Genomic DNA, 15,872 nt, shown 5'->3' with positions numbered 1-15,872 from the left:
ACATCATCTTAGGACAGTTCTCCAAACACTAAAGGAAAATCAATTGTATGCTAAGCTCAGCAAATGTGAGTTCTGATTGGCTAAGGTGACATTCTTGGGCCATATAATTTTCGGGAATGGTCTTGAAGTAGATCCTGCTAAGATAGATGCAATAATGCAGTGGAAGCAACCATGCAATGTAACTAAAGTTCGAAGCTTTCTTGGCCTAGCAGGATATTATCGAAGATTCATCCAAGACTTTGCAAAAATTTCAGCTCCACTAACCCAACTTACTCGCAAAGATAATATGTTTCAATGGAACCAAAGGTGTGAAGAAAGCTTTCAGGTACTAAAAAAGATGCTTACTAGCGCGCCAGTCTTAACCCTACCAGAAGGAGCAGAAGGGTTCACGGTTTACACTGATGCCTCCAAAGAAGGATTGGGCTGTGTATTGATGCAAAATGGGAAGGTTGTTGCCTATGCTTCAAGAAAGTTAATGTGACACCTTGACCCGTTTCAAAAGAAATAGACTCTATAATGCGGAAACCTTAAAAAAAAAGACTTGGAGGAAATATGAACTTTAAAAAAATTTGACAAAGTTACCCCGTAAAAAGAATTACTAACCTACCTCAAGAAATAAAATCAATACGCCATAAAATTTCACAACTAAATACAATCATATACATATACAAAAGTAGAACCTTTGATCACCAAAATATTGAGTCAAGTTACACTCCCAAAATATACCAATTGTTTTACATCCCAAACGATTCAAAATAAAATACTTTCATCATCCTTCCTCCAAGCTTGGCACATTTTCTTCTTCTGTCTTGACACCACGTCGTATCAATTCCGTTTACCTGCATCTGCATCTCATGAACATAACTGAAATGAGTTATAAAACTCAGCAAGTAGACCTTTAAATAACAAGTACATATATCGTAGTGTCATGAAAGAATCCATATCATTTCTTTACCGTGAAATGCCATCAATCAATGAAATTAATAAATAACAATTATAAGATGGCATCTATAGAACAATTCATTTCTTTTCATTTGTATGGCATTGATAGGTCATCAGTCAATGGTACACATGTACGTCTCAGTCAAAATCAGTCACAATACATGTCATTATGTTGATCAACTTCCATCAAGTGGGTTTAGAATTACCATAGGTAACACCACAATACCATATAACCATCAAGCCATAAAAACATTCATTTAATTATTTAATCAAACACGTGATGTGCGTGTTAAAACCTTAGCTCCTTTACCTTGCCATTTGGCTCCAATTACAATTCCTTTTGAACATATCAATACATATCATATATATAATCAATGATTTAAATGAGCTAACATCATTTAAAACACCATTTACCATATACATAGTTCATGAGATACATTCAAAGGAAAAGTCTACTTACAACCCAATACACAAGTTCTTGTCAAGTCCTTGAGGAATTCCTACAACAATAACCATATATTGAACCATTAACATCTCAATAATCAACTAACCATATCAATAAACCCATAAACTCAACACAAGTATCAATCCCTAATTCCACCATCTTCAATAATTCAAGCACAAGTAGACAAATCACTTACCTTAGCTCCTAGAACCCAAAATAATCTTCTTCTCACTTCAAATATCCAATCACAAGCTTGAATCAAAGGTTTCCAAAGAAGAAAATGAGAAACTCTAGCTTTCTAGGAGAGAAAATCGAGAAGAGTGGAGAGGAGATGAGAGAAATGAAGCCAACTCTTGCATTTAAACACTTAAAACCCGAAAACACGTTTTTACTGTTCACAGACCGCGGGTGCGGTACAATGTCTACCGCGGGTGCGCTATGTCTTCGGCACCTCAACCAACAATCCAAAACTGTCGACCGCGGGTGCGCTCCAAAAGAGACCGCGGGTGCGCTGCCCGACCGCGGGTGCGGTGCCAACAAATACCGCGGGTGCGGTGAAGCCACGGCCTTCCACCAAAATCCTGAATGTACTTGACCGCGGGTGCGGTGCTACAAATACCGCGGGTGCGGTGTACCTTCGGCCCAAACACCAACTAACAACTAAAATAGAACTTCAACACCACTTCTCATCATAATAAAGCAATACACTCAACATGAAAGTTACACCTCTAAGACTTATCTAACCATTCCCATTAGCCTCAAACCAATCGACTCAACATACCATTTACCATGAATTATATCGCATCAACGCTACAATAAAACTCACACAACAACTATAACAACAATACTAAAAACCATAAATTTCCATTCTTGACATTCATTACCATTCATATCATAACATAAAGCCATAAACCATCGCCATAAAATACCATGATCTAAAATAAAAGAAATGAACAATCGGCTATTACAATTCTCCTCCCCTTATAAAATTTCGTCCCCGAAATTTACCTCACGACGTAAAAAAGTCAGGATACCGTTTCTTCATCTCTTCCTCGAGTTCCCATGTTGCTTCTTCGATGATATGATTACTCCATAACACCTTCACGATCCCAATTTCTTTGTTTCTAAGCACTTTAACCTTTCGATCTAATATTTGAACCGGCCGTTCATGATAACTCAAATTTGGCATTAGGTCTAATGGTTCGTGACGAAGTACATGAATTGGATTCGATACATACTTACGAAGCATGGAAACATGAAATACATTATGCACCCTATCCAAATCCGGAGGCAAAGCCAACCGATAAGCTCGCTCACCAACTCTGTCAAGAATCTCGAAAGGCCCAATAAAACGAGGACTCAACTTCCCCTTCTTTCCAAATCTCATAACTCCCTTGAGAGGAGCTATCTTAACAAACACGTGATCACCTACTTCGAACTCCAAAGGCCTTCTTCGAACATCTGCATAACTTTTCTGTAGAGACTGAGCAATTTTCATCCTCTCTCGAATCAATGCTACAACATCAACCATTTGTTGAACCAACTCTGATCCTAACATCTTCTTTTCACCTACTTCATCCCAAAACAAAGGTGATCGACACTTTCTCCCATCCAAAGCTTCATAGTGTGCCATGCCAATCGAAGATTGATAGCTGTTATTATACGTGAATTCCACAAGAGGCAGCTTCAAGTCCCAACTTCTAGGAAAATCAATAATGCAAGCTCTTAACATGTCCTCAAGAATCTGAATAACTCGTTCTGATTGTCTGTCACTCTGAGGATGATAAGCTGTGCTGAAGGCCAACTTGGTACCCAAAGCTCTATGCAAACTCTTCCAGAACTCAGATGTAAACCTTGGATCACGATCAGAAACAATTGACACTAGTATCCCGTGAAGTCTAACAATCTCTTGAACATAGGCATCAGCATATTGATTCATCGAATAAGTAGTCTTGACAGGAAGAAAATGCGATGACTTGGTCAAACGATCAACAATGACCCAAATCGAATTATAAGCTTTCTGCGTCTTTGGAAGTCCGACAACAAAGTCCATTGTGATTTGCTCCCATTTCCACTGAGGTATCGGCAATGACTGCAACAATCCTGCAGGTCTTTGATGCTCAATTTTAACCTGCTGACATGTTAGGCATTCAGAAATAAACAACGCAATATCCTTCTTCATACCTGGCCACAAGAAAAATCGACGAAGATCTTGGTACATCTTGGTATTACCTGGATGAATCGAATATGGTGCGGTATGCGCCTCAATCAAAATATCTCGTCGAATATCATCACCGATAGGAACACATATTCTACCTCTGAAGGTCATCAACCCATCACTGCTAAAACCAAACTCAGAATTCCCTTTCAACTCAGCCTTAGATCTCATTTCCAACAATTGCTTATCATGTTGTTGTCCAACTTTAATTCTGTCATTCAAAGTAGGGCGAATCACCAAAGCTGAAAGTCGAGCTATCGTACCTTTCTCGACCAAGGCGATCTCATTCCTTTGTAAGTCCAACAACAAAGGTTTTTGAATCATAGAACTCAACACAACTCCTGACTTCCGACTCAGTGCATCTGCAACTACATTCGCTTTTCCAGGATGGTAACTGATAGTGCAATTATAATCTTTAACAAGTTCCAACCATCTCCTCTTACGCATGTTCAATTCCTTCTGAGTAATCAGATATTTAAGACTTTTATTATCTGAGAAAATCTCACACTTTACTCTATACAAATAATGTCGCCAGATCTTCAAAGCGAATACCACAGCTGCCAACTCAAGATCGTGAGTCGGATAATTTTTTTCATAATCCTTCAGCTGACGGGAAGCATAAGCAATTACCTTACCACGCTGCATCAATACAGCACCAAGTCCCTTCTTAGAAGCATCAGTGAATACCACAAAGTCCTCAACTCCTTCAGGAAGTGACAACACTGGAGCCGATGTCAATTTATCCTTCAACATTTGGAATGCTTGCTGACATTCATTAGTCCATTCAAACTTAGTTGTCTTTCTCGTCAACGAGGTCAATGGCAGGGCTATCTTTGAGAAATCAGCGATAAAACGACGATAGTAACCTGCTAAACCAAGAAAACTTCTTACCTCAGCCACTGTCATATGAATAGGCCACTTCTTCACTGATTCTATCTTTGTTGGATCCACGGTAATCCCATCTTTAGAAATGATATGGCCTAGAAAAGTCACTTGGTCCAACCAAAACTCGCACTTCTTTAACTTGGCATATAATTGGTTATCCCTCCATTGCTGCAGCATAGTTCTTAAATGTTCTCGATGGAGTTCTTGAGTCTTCGAATAAACCAAAATATCATCAATAAATACAATGACAAAACTGTCCAAATAAGGCTTGAAGACTCGATTCATAAGATCCATAAAAACTGACGGTGCATTCGTTAACCCGAAAGACATAACCAAAAATTCATAATGACCATACCTAGTTCGAAAAGTAGTCTTAGGTATGTCATCTTCCTTCACTTTCAATTGGTGATAACCCGACCGCAAATCAATCTTGGAAAATACTGTTGCCCCTTGCAACTGGTCAAAAAGATCATCAATTCGGGGCAAAGGATACTTGTTCTTAATTGTAACTTTGTTGATCTCTCGGTAGTCAATACACAAACGTAGTGACCCATCTTTCTTTTTCACAAACAATACGGGTGCTCCCCAAAGTGAAGAACTCGGTCGAATAAAGCCCTTATCTAACAGTTCTTGCAATTGGTTCTTTAACTCTTTCATTTCAGTCGGTGCCATTCGATAAAGGGACTTTAGAAATAGGAGCAGTACCAGGTACAACATCAATGACAAACTCGACTTCTCTATCGGGTGGCAATCCCGGCACATCATCGGCAAAGACATCCGAATACTCTCGAACAACTTCAATATCATTCACATTCAAATTATATTCCTTACTCACATCCATTACTGACGCCAGAAATCCCTGACACCCCTTAACCAACATCTTATTCACCTTCAAGCAAGAAATAAAAGAAGTGCCAAGCGAAGTACCTGAACCCTTGAAGACATTGTTGTCACCTTCTTCTGTTGGAAATCGCACCGTCTTCTCAACACAATCTATCACTGCACGATACGATGATAGCCAATCCATACCCAAAATCACATCAAACTCAATCATAGGAATGACAATAAGATCAGCAAACAAAATTCTCTCATTCACTTGAATAAGACAAGCTCTAATCACACTCGTTGGGCAAATCACATCTCCCGACGGAAGCATAATAGTAAACTGGAGAGGTTCAAATATAGGTGCAATACCCAAAGATCTCATGAAAATTTCGGACATAAAAGAATGTGTAGCTCCAGTATCAATCAAAGTAAGAGCTACATGGCCTGAAATCAGAATATTACCTGATATAACTGACGTATCAGGATTAACACCCTCCTTGGTCAAAGAGAAAATGCGCCCTTGGACTCGTCCTCGGCCTGAAGATTGGGTGCAATTGATGGCAATGTGACCTGCACCTCCACATCTGTAACATTTGTTGCTCCCTACAAGACATTCACCCTTGTGCGGCTTGTTGCATTTGGGACATAAAGGCCTAATCGTCTCAGACTGAAGTGCAGGAGCTTTACCTCGATGTTCTTCTTTTCCTTTGCCTTTGTATCCCCCTTTAAAACTCTGACTCGAAGCTTGATTCTTTTGATTGAAGCTTTGTCTCCTCAATTGTCTTTCCTTCTCAATTTCTTTCTCATCCTGTTCCGCTAAAAGAGCTTTCTCCACGATCTCCTTGTACGTTGCAGCCTTAGACATTCTGACATCCCTCCTGATCTCGGCTCTCAAGCCTCTCATGAAGTGTTCCCCTCGATCTTTGTCATTCGAAGCATTGAAAGGAACAAACAAGCAACCTTCTTCAAACTTCAAAATATAATCATTAACATTCAAGTTGCCCTGGCTTAGTTCCAAGAACTCCTTCACTTTCCGAGTCTTGACATCCGTGGAGAAATATTTGTCATAAAATAGCTTCTTGAACTCATTCCATTTAAGGGTTTGAACATTGACAGTTACCTTCGTAGCCTCCCACCAAATGCGCGCAGTCTTGGTCAGAAGAAACACTGCACAACTAACTCGATCATTATCTTCAAAGTGTAGATAGTCAAAGATTGCTTCAATAGCTTTAACCCATTCCATCGCTGCAAGAGGATCCGCACCACCCACGAACTCAGGTGGATTCATTCTTTTAAATCTGTCATATGCTCCCTCTGAACTGGGCTCCTGCCTCACAAGGCCTCTACCTCTCCCTTGAACTGGGTTCTGCAATCTCAATAACTGCTGAATCTGTTCTCCATGAACTTTAGCTTGTTCCTTGAGTAACGTACTAAACTCATCAACAACTCGAGATGAAGAACTATCTTCTTCCTCTACAGCTTTCCTCTTAGGTGGCATCTCCTACATTGCATCTCAGTTTAAAATCATTTGAAATCATATATATATACCTTAAGAAATACATATCATCATATCATTACATCAATGAGATACAGAAGTATACATACCGAAGTGTCGCAAACAGAAGAAGTCATGTGCCAATCCATTGGTCCGAGAACCATGGCTTTGATACCACTAAATGTGACACCTTGACCCGTTTTAAAAGAAATAGACTCTATAATGCGGAAACCTTAAAAAAAAGACTTGGAGGAAATATGAACTTTAAAAAAATTTGACAAAGTTACCCCATAAAAAGAATTACTAACCTACCTCAAGAAATAAAATCAATACGCCATAAAATTTCACAACTAAACACAATCATATACATATACAAAAGTAGAACCTTTGATCACCAAAATATTGAGTCAAGTTACACTCCCAAAATATACCAATTGTTTTACATCCCAAACGATTCAAAATAAAATACTTTCATCATCCTTCCTCCAAGCTTGGCACATTTTCTTCTTCTGTCTTGACACCACGTCGTATCAATTCCGTTTACCTGCATCTGCATCTCATGAACATAACTGAAATGAGTTATAAAACTCAGCAAGTAGACCTTTAAATAACAAGTACATATATCGTAGTGTCATGAAAGAATCCATATCATTTCTTTACCGTGAAATGCCATCAATCAATGAAATTAATAAATAACAATTATAAGATGGCATCTATAGAACAATTCATTTCTTTTCATTTGTATGGCATTGATAGGTCATCAGTCAATGGTACACATGTACGTCTCAGTCAAAATCAGTCACAATACATGTCATTATGTTGATCAACTTCCGTCAAGTGGGTTTAGAATTACCATAGGTAACACCACAATACCATATAACCATCAAGCCATAAAAACATTCATTTAATTATTTAATCAAACACGTGATGTGCGTGTTAAAACCTTAGCTCCTTTACCTTGCCATTTGGCTCCAATTACAATTCCTTTTGAACATATCAATACATATCATATATATAATCAATGATTTAAAGGAGCTAACATCATTTAAAACACCATTTACCATATACATAGTTCATGAGATACATTCAAAGGAAAAGTCTACTTACAACCCAATACACAAGTTCTTGTCTAGTCCTTGAGGAATTCCTACAACAATAACCATATATTGAACCATTAACATCTCAATAATCAACTAACCATATCAATAAACCCATAAACTCAACACAAGTATCAATCCCTAATTCCACCATCTTCAATAATTCAAGCACAAGTACACAAATCACTTACCTTAGCTCCTAGAACCCAAAATAATCTTCTTCTCACTTCAAATATCCAATCACAAGCTTGAATCAACGGTTTCCAAAGAAGAAAATGAGAAACCTAGCTTTCTAGGAGAGAAAATCGAGAAGAGTGGAGAGGAGATGAGAGAAATGAAGCCAACTCTTGCATTTAAACACTTAAAACCCAAAAACACGTTTTTACTGTTCACAGACCGCGGGTGCGGTACCATGTCTACCGCGGGTGCGCTATGTCTTCGGCGCGTCAACCAACAATCCAAAACTGTCGACCGCGGGTGCGCTCCAAAAGAGACCGCGGTTGCGCTGCCTGACCGCGGATGCGCTGCCAACAAATACCGCGGGTGCGGTGAAGCCACGGCCTTCCACCAAAATCCTGAATGTACTTGACCGCGGGTGCGGTGCTACAAATACCGCGGGTGCGGTGTACCTTCGGCCCAAATACCAACTAACAACTAAAATAGAACTTCAACACCACTTCTCATCATAATAAAGCAATACACTCAACATGAAAGTTACACCTCTAAGACTTATCTAACCATTCCCATTAGCCTCAAACCAATCGACTCAACATACCATTTACCATGAATTATATCGCATTACAATAAAACTCACACAACAACTATAACAACAATACTAAAAACCATAAATTTCCATTCTTGACATTCATTACCATTCATATCATAACATAAAGCCATAAACCATCGCCATAAAATACCATGATCTAAAATAAAAGAAATGAACGATCGGCTATTACAGTTAAAGATTCATGAGAATAACTATCCGACTCATGATTTGGAGTTGGGAGCAATAGTATTTGCCCTAGCAAAATGGCGGCATTATTTATACGGTGCAACCTTTGACATTTATACTGACCACAAGAGTTTGAATTATTTATTTACTCAAAAGGAGTTAAATATGAGGCAACGTCGGTGGATGGAATTCCTAGAAGATTATGATTGCTCTATACTATACCATCCAGGGAAGGCTAACGTGGTGGCAGATGCTTTGAGTAGAGCCAGTATAGCCCATCTTAGAGGAAGAGAAACTAACCAAGTCAAGTCAAAAAACTTGTTACACATACTTTCACGTGGTCATTTAGCAGGACTAAGAGTCGAACCAGAATTCAACTCCAAAATCAAGCAAAGTCAGGATATTGATCCCGATGTAATTAAGCTGAAAGAGACCAAAGAAGGGCAAGATTCTGATTTCACCACCAACCCTCAGGGTATATTTTGCTATCGTAAACGAATTTGTGTACCCGTTTCATTAAAATAGGAAGTTTTGGAAGAAGCTCATAGATCTCGATTTACCAACCATCCTGGAGGAGCCAAAATGTACCAAGACTTAAAACAAAACTTTTGGTGGAAAGGCATGAAACGAGATGTTGCAGATTTCGTAAAGAAATGCCTTACATGTCAAATGGTGAAGGCAGAACATCAAAGACCATCAGGACTTTTACAACCTCTCCCCATTCCTGAGTGGAAATGGGATCATGTAACCATGGATTTTGTGTTGGGGTTACCTCTTATGAAAGGAGGCTTTGATAGCATCTGGGTTGTGGTGGACCGTTTAACAAAATCCGCACACTTCATTCCAGTGAGTAGTAAATATGGAGTGGAAAAACTTGCTGGTCTCTACCAAAAAGAAATCATTCGTTTGCATGGGATACCCTCAACAATTGTTTCAGACCGAGATCCAAAATTTACCTCCAGATTGTGGAAGAACCTTCAGGAATGCCTTGGGACAAAGTTGAATTTCAGCACATCATCGCACCCTGAGACAGACGGACAATCTGAAAGAACTATCCAGACCTTGGAAGATATGCTCCGTACCTGTGTTTTAGATTTTGGAGACAGCTGGGAAATCATCTACCCCTTATAGAATTTGCATATAATAATAGCTACCAGGCTACAATTCAAATGGCTCCTTATGAAGCTTTATATGGAAGAAAATGTCGTTCCCCTCTGAACTGGGATCTTGAAGAATGGCGGTGCACCAAAGATGGGAAAACTCGTTCCATAGCACCAGATATTATACAAGAGGCAATTGATAAAGTACAAGTCATCAAGCAAAGGATACAATCAGCTCAAAGTCGACAAAAGAGCTATGCCGACAAAAGAAGAAAGGACTTAGTATTTGCTGTGGGAGATCAAGTACTCCTCAAAATATCTCCCAGGAAAGGAATCCGAAGGGCAGGAAAAAAGGGAAAGTTACAACCTCGATTCGTAGGTCCCTTTGAAATTCTGAAAAGAATAGGACCTGCAGCCTACCAACTCCAGCTACCTAAGACACTATCTGGAATACATAACGTGTTTCATGTATCCCAATTAAGAAAATGCTTCACTAACTAGAGGACCCTGCACATTTAACCCTAGAAGGAGATTTGACATACGAGGAACAACCTGTTCGAATACTTGACCAGAGAATCAAAGAACTTCGCAATAGACAAGTTCAACTCGTCAAAGTACTCTGGAGGAACCAAAACATTGAGGAAGCCACATGGGAGAAAGAAGATGATATTAGACAACAATACCCAGAGCTATTCGAATCTGGAGACCAGATTCCTTGAAGGTGGGAAGATTGTAGCACCCCATTTTAACTTAAAAGGTATTTGCATATATTATAATTACTAAATTTCATTAATTATTATATTTTAAATATATATAAAAATGAATGAAACAACTAATATATTATTTATACACATTCACACATACATACATACCTACATACCATCATCATAGTTGCTTAACCAACACACCACCTCCCTTCTTGCCCAACCGGTAATCAAGATTTGTTCATCATAGATTGGAGATAAAGGCTTGATCATTGCCTATAAAATGAACCCTTCACTTCAGGAATTTCAAGAGTTTTCAGCCTGAATTTTCGAGTGTAAAGAGTGGGTCTAGTATAGGGTGGAGTGGTGAGAGTTTATAGCTCAAAAAGTAGAAAAAAGGGGTCAAAAATATCTTTATATATCCAAAACCCTTCCAAAAATTCTATAAAAATTCCACAACACTCTCAACTTACCCAGAAATATACCACAAAAGGATGTGTCGAAAAATCATCACCCGATTTTTCGTTAAAATTCAGAAATCGCTACTGCCCGGGAAGGGAATAGGGCCGGAAAACTCACTTTTCAGGTACTGTTTTCACTCCCAATTTCCGTACCTTTTATGACCGTATTTCACCTTAGTTTAAATACGAAAGTTGTTCATTGTATGTCATACTTCTCATTCATGTCTTTGGTTTCCCGGAATTGGCCTCGGAAATAGTGTTTTCCGGCAGCCGAAGTCGGGGTGTGAGTTTTACTAGTCTTTCCTTTTCTGGTACGTTTCGGCTAGGAATTTCGGAAAACATATAACATAAGAGTTGTAGGAAATCAAATTTTACGGTTACTGGAAAAATTGTGGCCGCGCATGGTCGCCGGAAGCCGGCCACGCGCCGCCGGAACCGGCGCATGTACCACACGCACCGGCGAAAAATGAAAAATTTATTTTCCGAAGCATACTCTATATTATTCTAGGCTACTGTACAAGTTTCGTAATTTTCGGATGAGTATTGCATTTACTGTGAATTTTTAAAGAAAAATACTATGATTTTCGGATATGATATACTATCTATATGATCATATAAATCTTTGTATAAATGTTCATAGCCTTCAATACCTGAAAAATATATCATTAGAAGTAGCTATGAAGTTTTATAATTTTTCGACTCACAAGTTAATTATTATGATTTTTGTGAGTTATATATTAGATGTTATATATATATCGATTAATGACTAAATAACTTCAAAATATTACCTATTTTGAATTTTTCAATTAATATTATAATTAGAGTTGTTATAGGAAATATTGTAATTTTTGGAGTCAAATATTAATTATTGTAAATTTTAAAGATAGTTTTGACTATTAGAAAATAATTAAATAAATAAATAAAATAATTTTTATGAACTATTAGTCAATAAATAAATTTTATAAAGTTAGATTCTTTATTATTTATGGATAATCTATATCAAAAAGTGTTTACTATACTAATGATAATCACATTGGTCAATAGGATTGACTTGAACTTGGAACTCTCACTCTCATCTATAGTATGTCTCAAGGTGAGGAAATTCTTTATCGTTCTTCCTATATATCCTTTGGCATTTGGCCTGGAAACTATGATATGATTTATATTCTTTAACGATATTCACTACGGATTATTGATTTCTTACGCATATGCATAAATTTTGTATCTTTGAATCGCGTTGATGCATATGAATTATGCCCCATCCTGAATGTCCTTTTTTTTTATCTTACTGACTCCTTATTCATGCCGGTACTACCTTTCTGAAATGAGTGAATGCTTCATTGTAACATTCTCAGTGTAATATCATCATACTAAATTTGATTCTTATCAAGCTTCTACTGAATGAGGTTTTGGTTAATCATCGAATAAATGAATGAATGACTGAATGATAAGGTGATTGACCAAAACAGAGCCTTGGACAACGGACTTTGGTCTGGAGATTGAGTCCATTGAACAACGTGACTTTGGTCCGGGTATATTAGTTCACTTGGCTCGTTATTCTTTACTACCATTATTTTGGTGTACTCATATAACCAAATGTTGATTCTTTTGTGTAAGGCCCGAGGATTGGATTACCGTAATCTAACTGATTTGAGTATAATTATCGTAATCTGAGATGGTTATTGATTATGAATTGATATAATTATATACGGGCTATTACGAGACTAGATTGGGTAAAGAATATGAATGATATGAGTTTTGGACAGAACAATTGGCGCCCGAGCGGTAGAAAGTAACCGCCCGAGCGCCAAAGCTCAACAAGGTGTGTTTCGGGCAGAGAAGGTGGCGCCCGGGCGGTAGTTTTTGACCGCCCGAGCGCCAATGATACATGGTGAGCGCCGAGCAAAATGGAGGAAAAGTTGACACGTTCTTTTTTTCATGCAACGTGTAAGTATATATATATATAGAAAGGGGTCGCAGAAGCTTTGTGGAAATCCTTACGCCTTTTTATTTCAATCCGTCCGTCAGATTTTGAATCTGAGTACAGTACCGAGTTCCTATCAACGTAGGCTATAACTGGACGTAAGTTTTGCTACGTTTTGATATGTTCTGAAATTATACTATTGTCAGAATTGAATAGGATTCATATATGATGTTCTTGTCATGTTAGACATCATAGAATCGAAGTCAGATTGAAGAACAAATTGATTATGTAATTATTATGATTTTCGGAGTCGATTTGACTGAGAATTTATATCAGATATGTATGGTTATCGAGATTTTGACTGGTATCGATATTGATTATGAGTTCTGGTATTATATCTGTGATGTTTGGACTGACGGGGTTATTAAGACTGTATTGTTATGTCCGTCGAAACATCAGTTGATTGATATTGAACAGATTCGATAGTGATTTTGATTATATCGTGATATCGTCAATATGGATTAGATTGTGTCTTGACTTGACATTGATCAGTTTATGTGTTGATTTGAGTATTGATCAGAACAGGTATTGACTTGAGTTGTTTATTGATATTATATCTGTTCGGTATTGTTATTACCAGATTGAGAATGGACCGAGATAGAGTCGAGAATTCTTCTTCTTCTTCTGAGCGAGGAGATAAAGGTATAAATTAATGTTGAGTTGGGATTGCACAACTCGAGTGAGGTTTGACTCGAGTTTCCCTAAATCACATACTTTCTTTTATTGCATGGTTATTTGCAATTGAATACGGTTGATGTGTTTGGTCTATGGATTTATAGACAATGTATGTCTTGAGCCCTAGGCGGATATGCTTAGTTGTAGACATTTCATCTTGTGACAGAAGGGCCGGATAGTGAGGACTCGTCACTGGCCCATTGCACTTTGTCACAGGACAGGATATTGGTGATAGAACCACAGTCCATGACGGATAGGTCAGAACACTGGATGTTTGGTTATATCGACGTGGATAGAACTGGAGTCTTTTCTATTACTGTTGGTCGATATAGGAATACCACATCTGGAAACCGGGATCCCTAGGCTAAGATTGAGTCTAGTCTAAAACGTGGAGTCACAAGCCTGAGTGACAATTATATTGATTTATATTTATTGATATTGAGTATGTTCCTGATAGTGGTACATGTTTAGAATAGGATTTATTCTTGATATTGAATTATGTTCCGGATTAGGGTACATGTATAGAATATGATTTATTCTTATTATGGATTGATATCATGATTTTGATACATGATATGATTTTTGATATATGCTTTTATATCGTTTATATGATGGCATGTATACATGATTTATACTGGGATATTTATATCTCACCGGAGTTATCCGGCTGTTGTCTTGTTTGTATGTGTGCATGGCAACAGGTGGGCTAGGATCAGGGTCAAGAAGAGAACGAGACTGGACTAGATAGCGTGGAGATCCGGGCTTTGAAGCAACTTAGGATTCAGCACTGACTTGTAGTTGAACCTAGTTGGATTATTGTAGATCCTACAATAATTGTATGTTATGTTCAATATGTAATTTGAATTTATTTACATTATGTTTCCGCTGTATAATTTAAGGAAAAAAAAAAATTAGACCCTGTTTATTATAATTGTTGGAATTATTCCTAACGACGATTAAGGAATGAATTAGCGTCCGGGTCCCCACAACAGGTGGTATCAGAGCAGTAGGTCCTTGAACTATAGGTTCCTTAGCACTGAGATAGAGGAGAGTGAGCGGGGTAGAATGAGTTTTCTTTCCTTGCATGTGATTGCTAGCATGTGATTGATTATAATGTGGAATTACATTGTGTATGCTAGCATGATATTATGTTTTACTGCCTGGACTTATATGGCATATGATTGAATATAATGTTGAAACTACATTGTATATGCTATGATTTCAGTATGTTTTACTGTTTAGAAAGATACATGTTACCTGAATATCTGAGTTGATTTGGTAATATGTATTATTTGAAACTGGATCCGAACCAATTCTTGATCAGAGGTAAGCTGACCAGGATTGGGATTGAGACGGATTTGTCTCTTGTTACTACTAACGTCTGTGATTATCAGATATTCCTCCTAGAAGGATTCCAGAAAGGGGTAGTACATCGTATGATCAGAGGGATGTGTCTGAAACTCTGATGGAAACACAGATGATAAGGTTTCAGTCGTTTCAACCACCGATTTTGAGGGGTGTTGAGGCACCAGCTGATTGTGAGACTTGGCTGGAGGAGATTGAAATTTTGTTTGAATTTCTGGGATTCACAGATTAGTGCAGAATTAAATTGGTTGGGAATCAACTACGGGAAGTCGCTAGGAGTTGGTGGCTGATAACCCGGGAAGCCATAGCACAGCGTGGTTTCACGATTACGTGGAAACTTTTCAAAGTTGAATTTTATCAAAGGTTTGTACCTCTATCATATCGAGAGGACAAAAGTGCAGAATTTGCAAACTTGAGGCAGGGTCCATTGAAGATTGATGAATATTTGGCCCATTTCTTCACCTTGTTAAAATCTGGTCCGCAAGTGGCTAGAAATGATACAGCTGTAGCTGATCAGTTTATCAAGGGCTTGAATCCAGAAATACGCACCTTGGTAATTGTGAAACAACCGAGTAATTTTACTGATACTCTGAATCGAGCCAGAAGAGCGGAAACCGTTCTAAATGAGACAAAAGGAAGCTTCATATGTTCTTCCAAAATCGATATCACAACAACTGCCTTCCAGAATCGAGATTGGCAGGTAGCAGTGGTGGAAAGAAAGAGA

At 38.1% G+C, this 15,872-nt stretch overlaps 1 protein-coding gene across 1 annotated transcript; it reads right to left on the bottom strand.

Moving 5' to 3' along the window:
* Positions 1 to 5,148: 5,148 nt before the first annotated feature.
* On the bottom strand, positions 5,149 to 6,813 carry LOC140815400 (uncharacterized). Its single transcript, XM_073174523.1, has one exon. It carries the CDS (start codon positions 6,811 to 6,813, stop codon positions 5,149 to 5,151), a length of 1,665 nt encoding a protein of 554 aa, XP_073030624.1.
* Positions 6,814 to 15,872: the final 9,059 nt, after the last annotated feature.

This window comes from Primulina eburnea, chromosome 15, assembly GCF_022965805.1.
Source record: "Primulina eburnea isolate SZY01 chromosome 15, ASM2296580v1, whole genome shotgun sequence".
Lineage (NCBI taxonomy): Eukaryota > Viridiplantae > Streptophyta > Magnoliopsida > Lamiales > Gesneriaceae > Primulina > Primulina eburnea.
The sequence above is the reverse complement of the archived record's forward strand: the minus strand, read 5'-3'. Positions and strand labels throughout refer to the sequence as shown.

Bases quoted from the DNA above. Each gene is read 5' to 3' on its own strand.
- LOC140815400 (XM_073174523.1), bottom strand. From the start codon at position 6,813: ATGCCACCTAAGAGGAAAGCTGTAGAGGAAGAAGATAGTTCTTCATCT.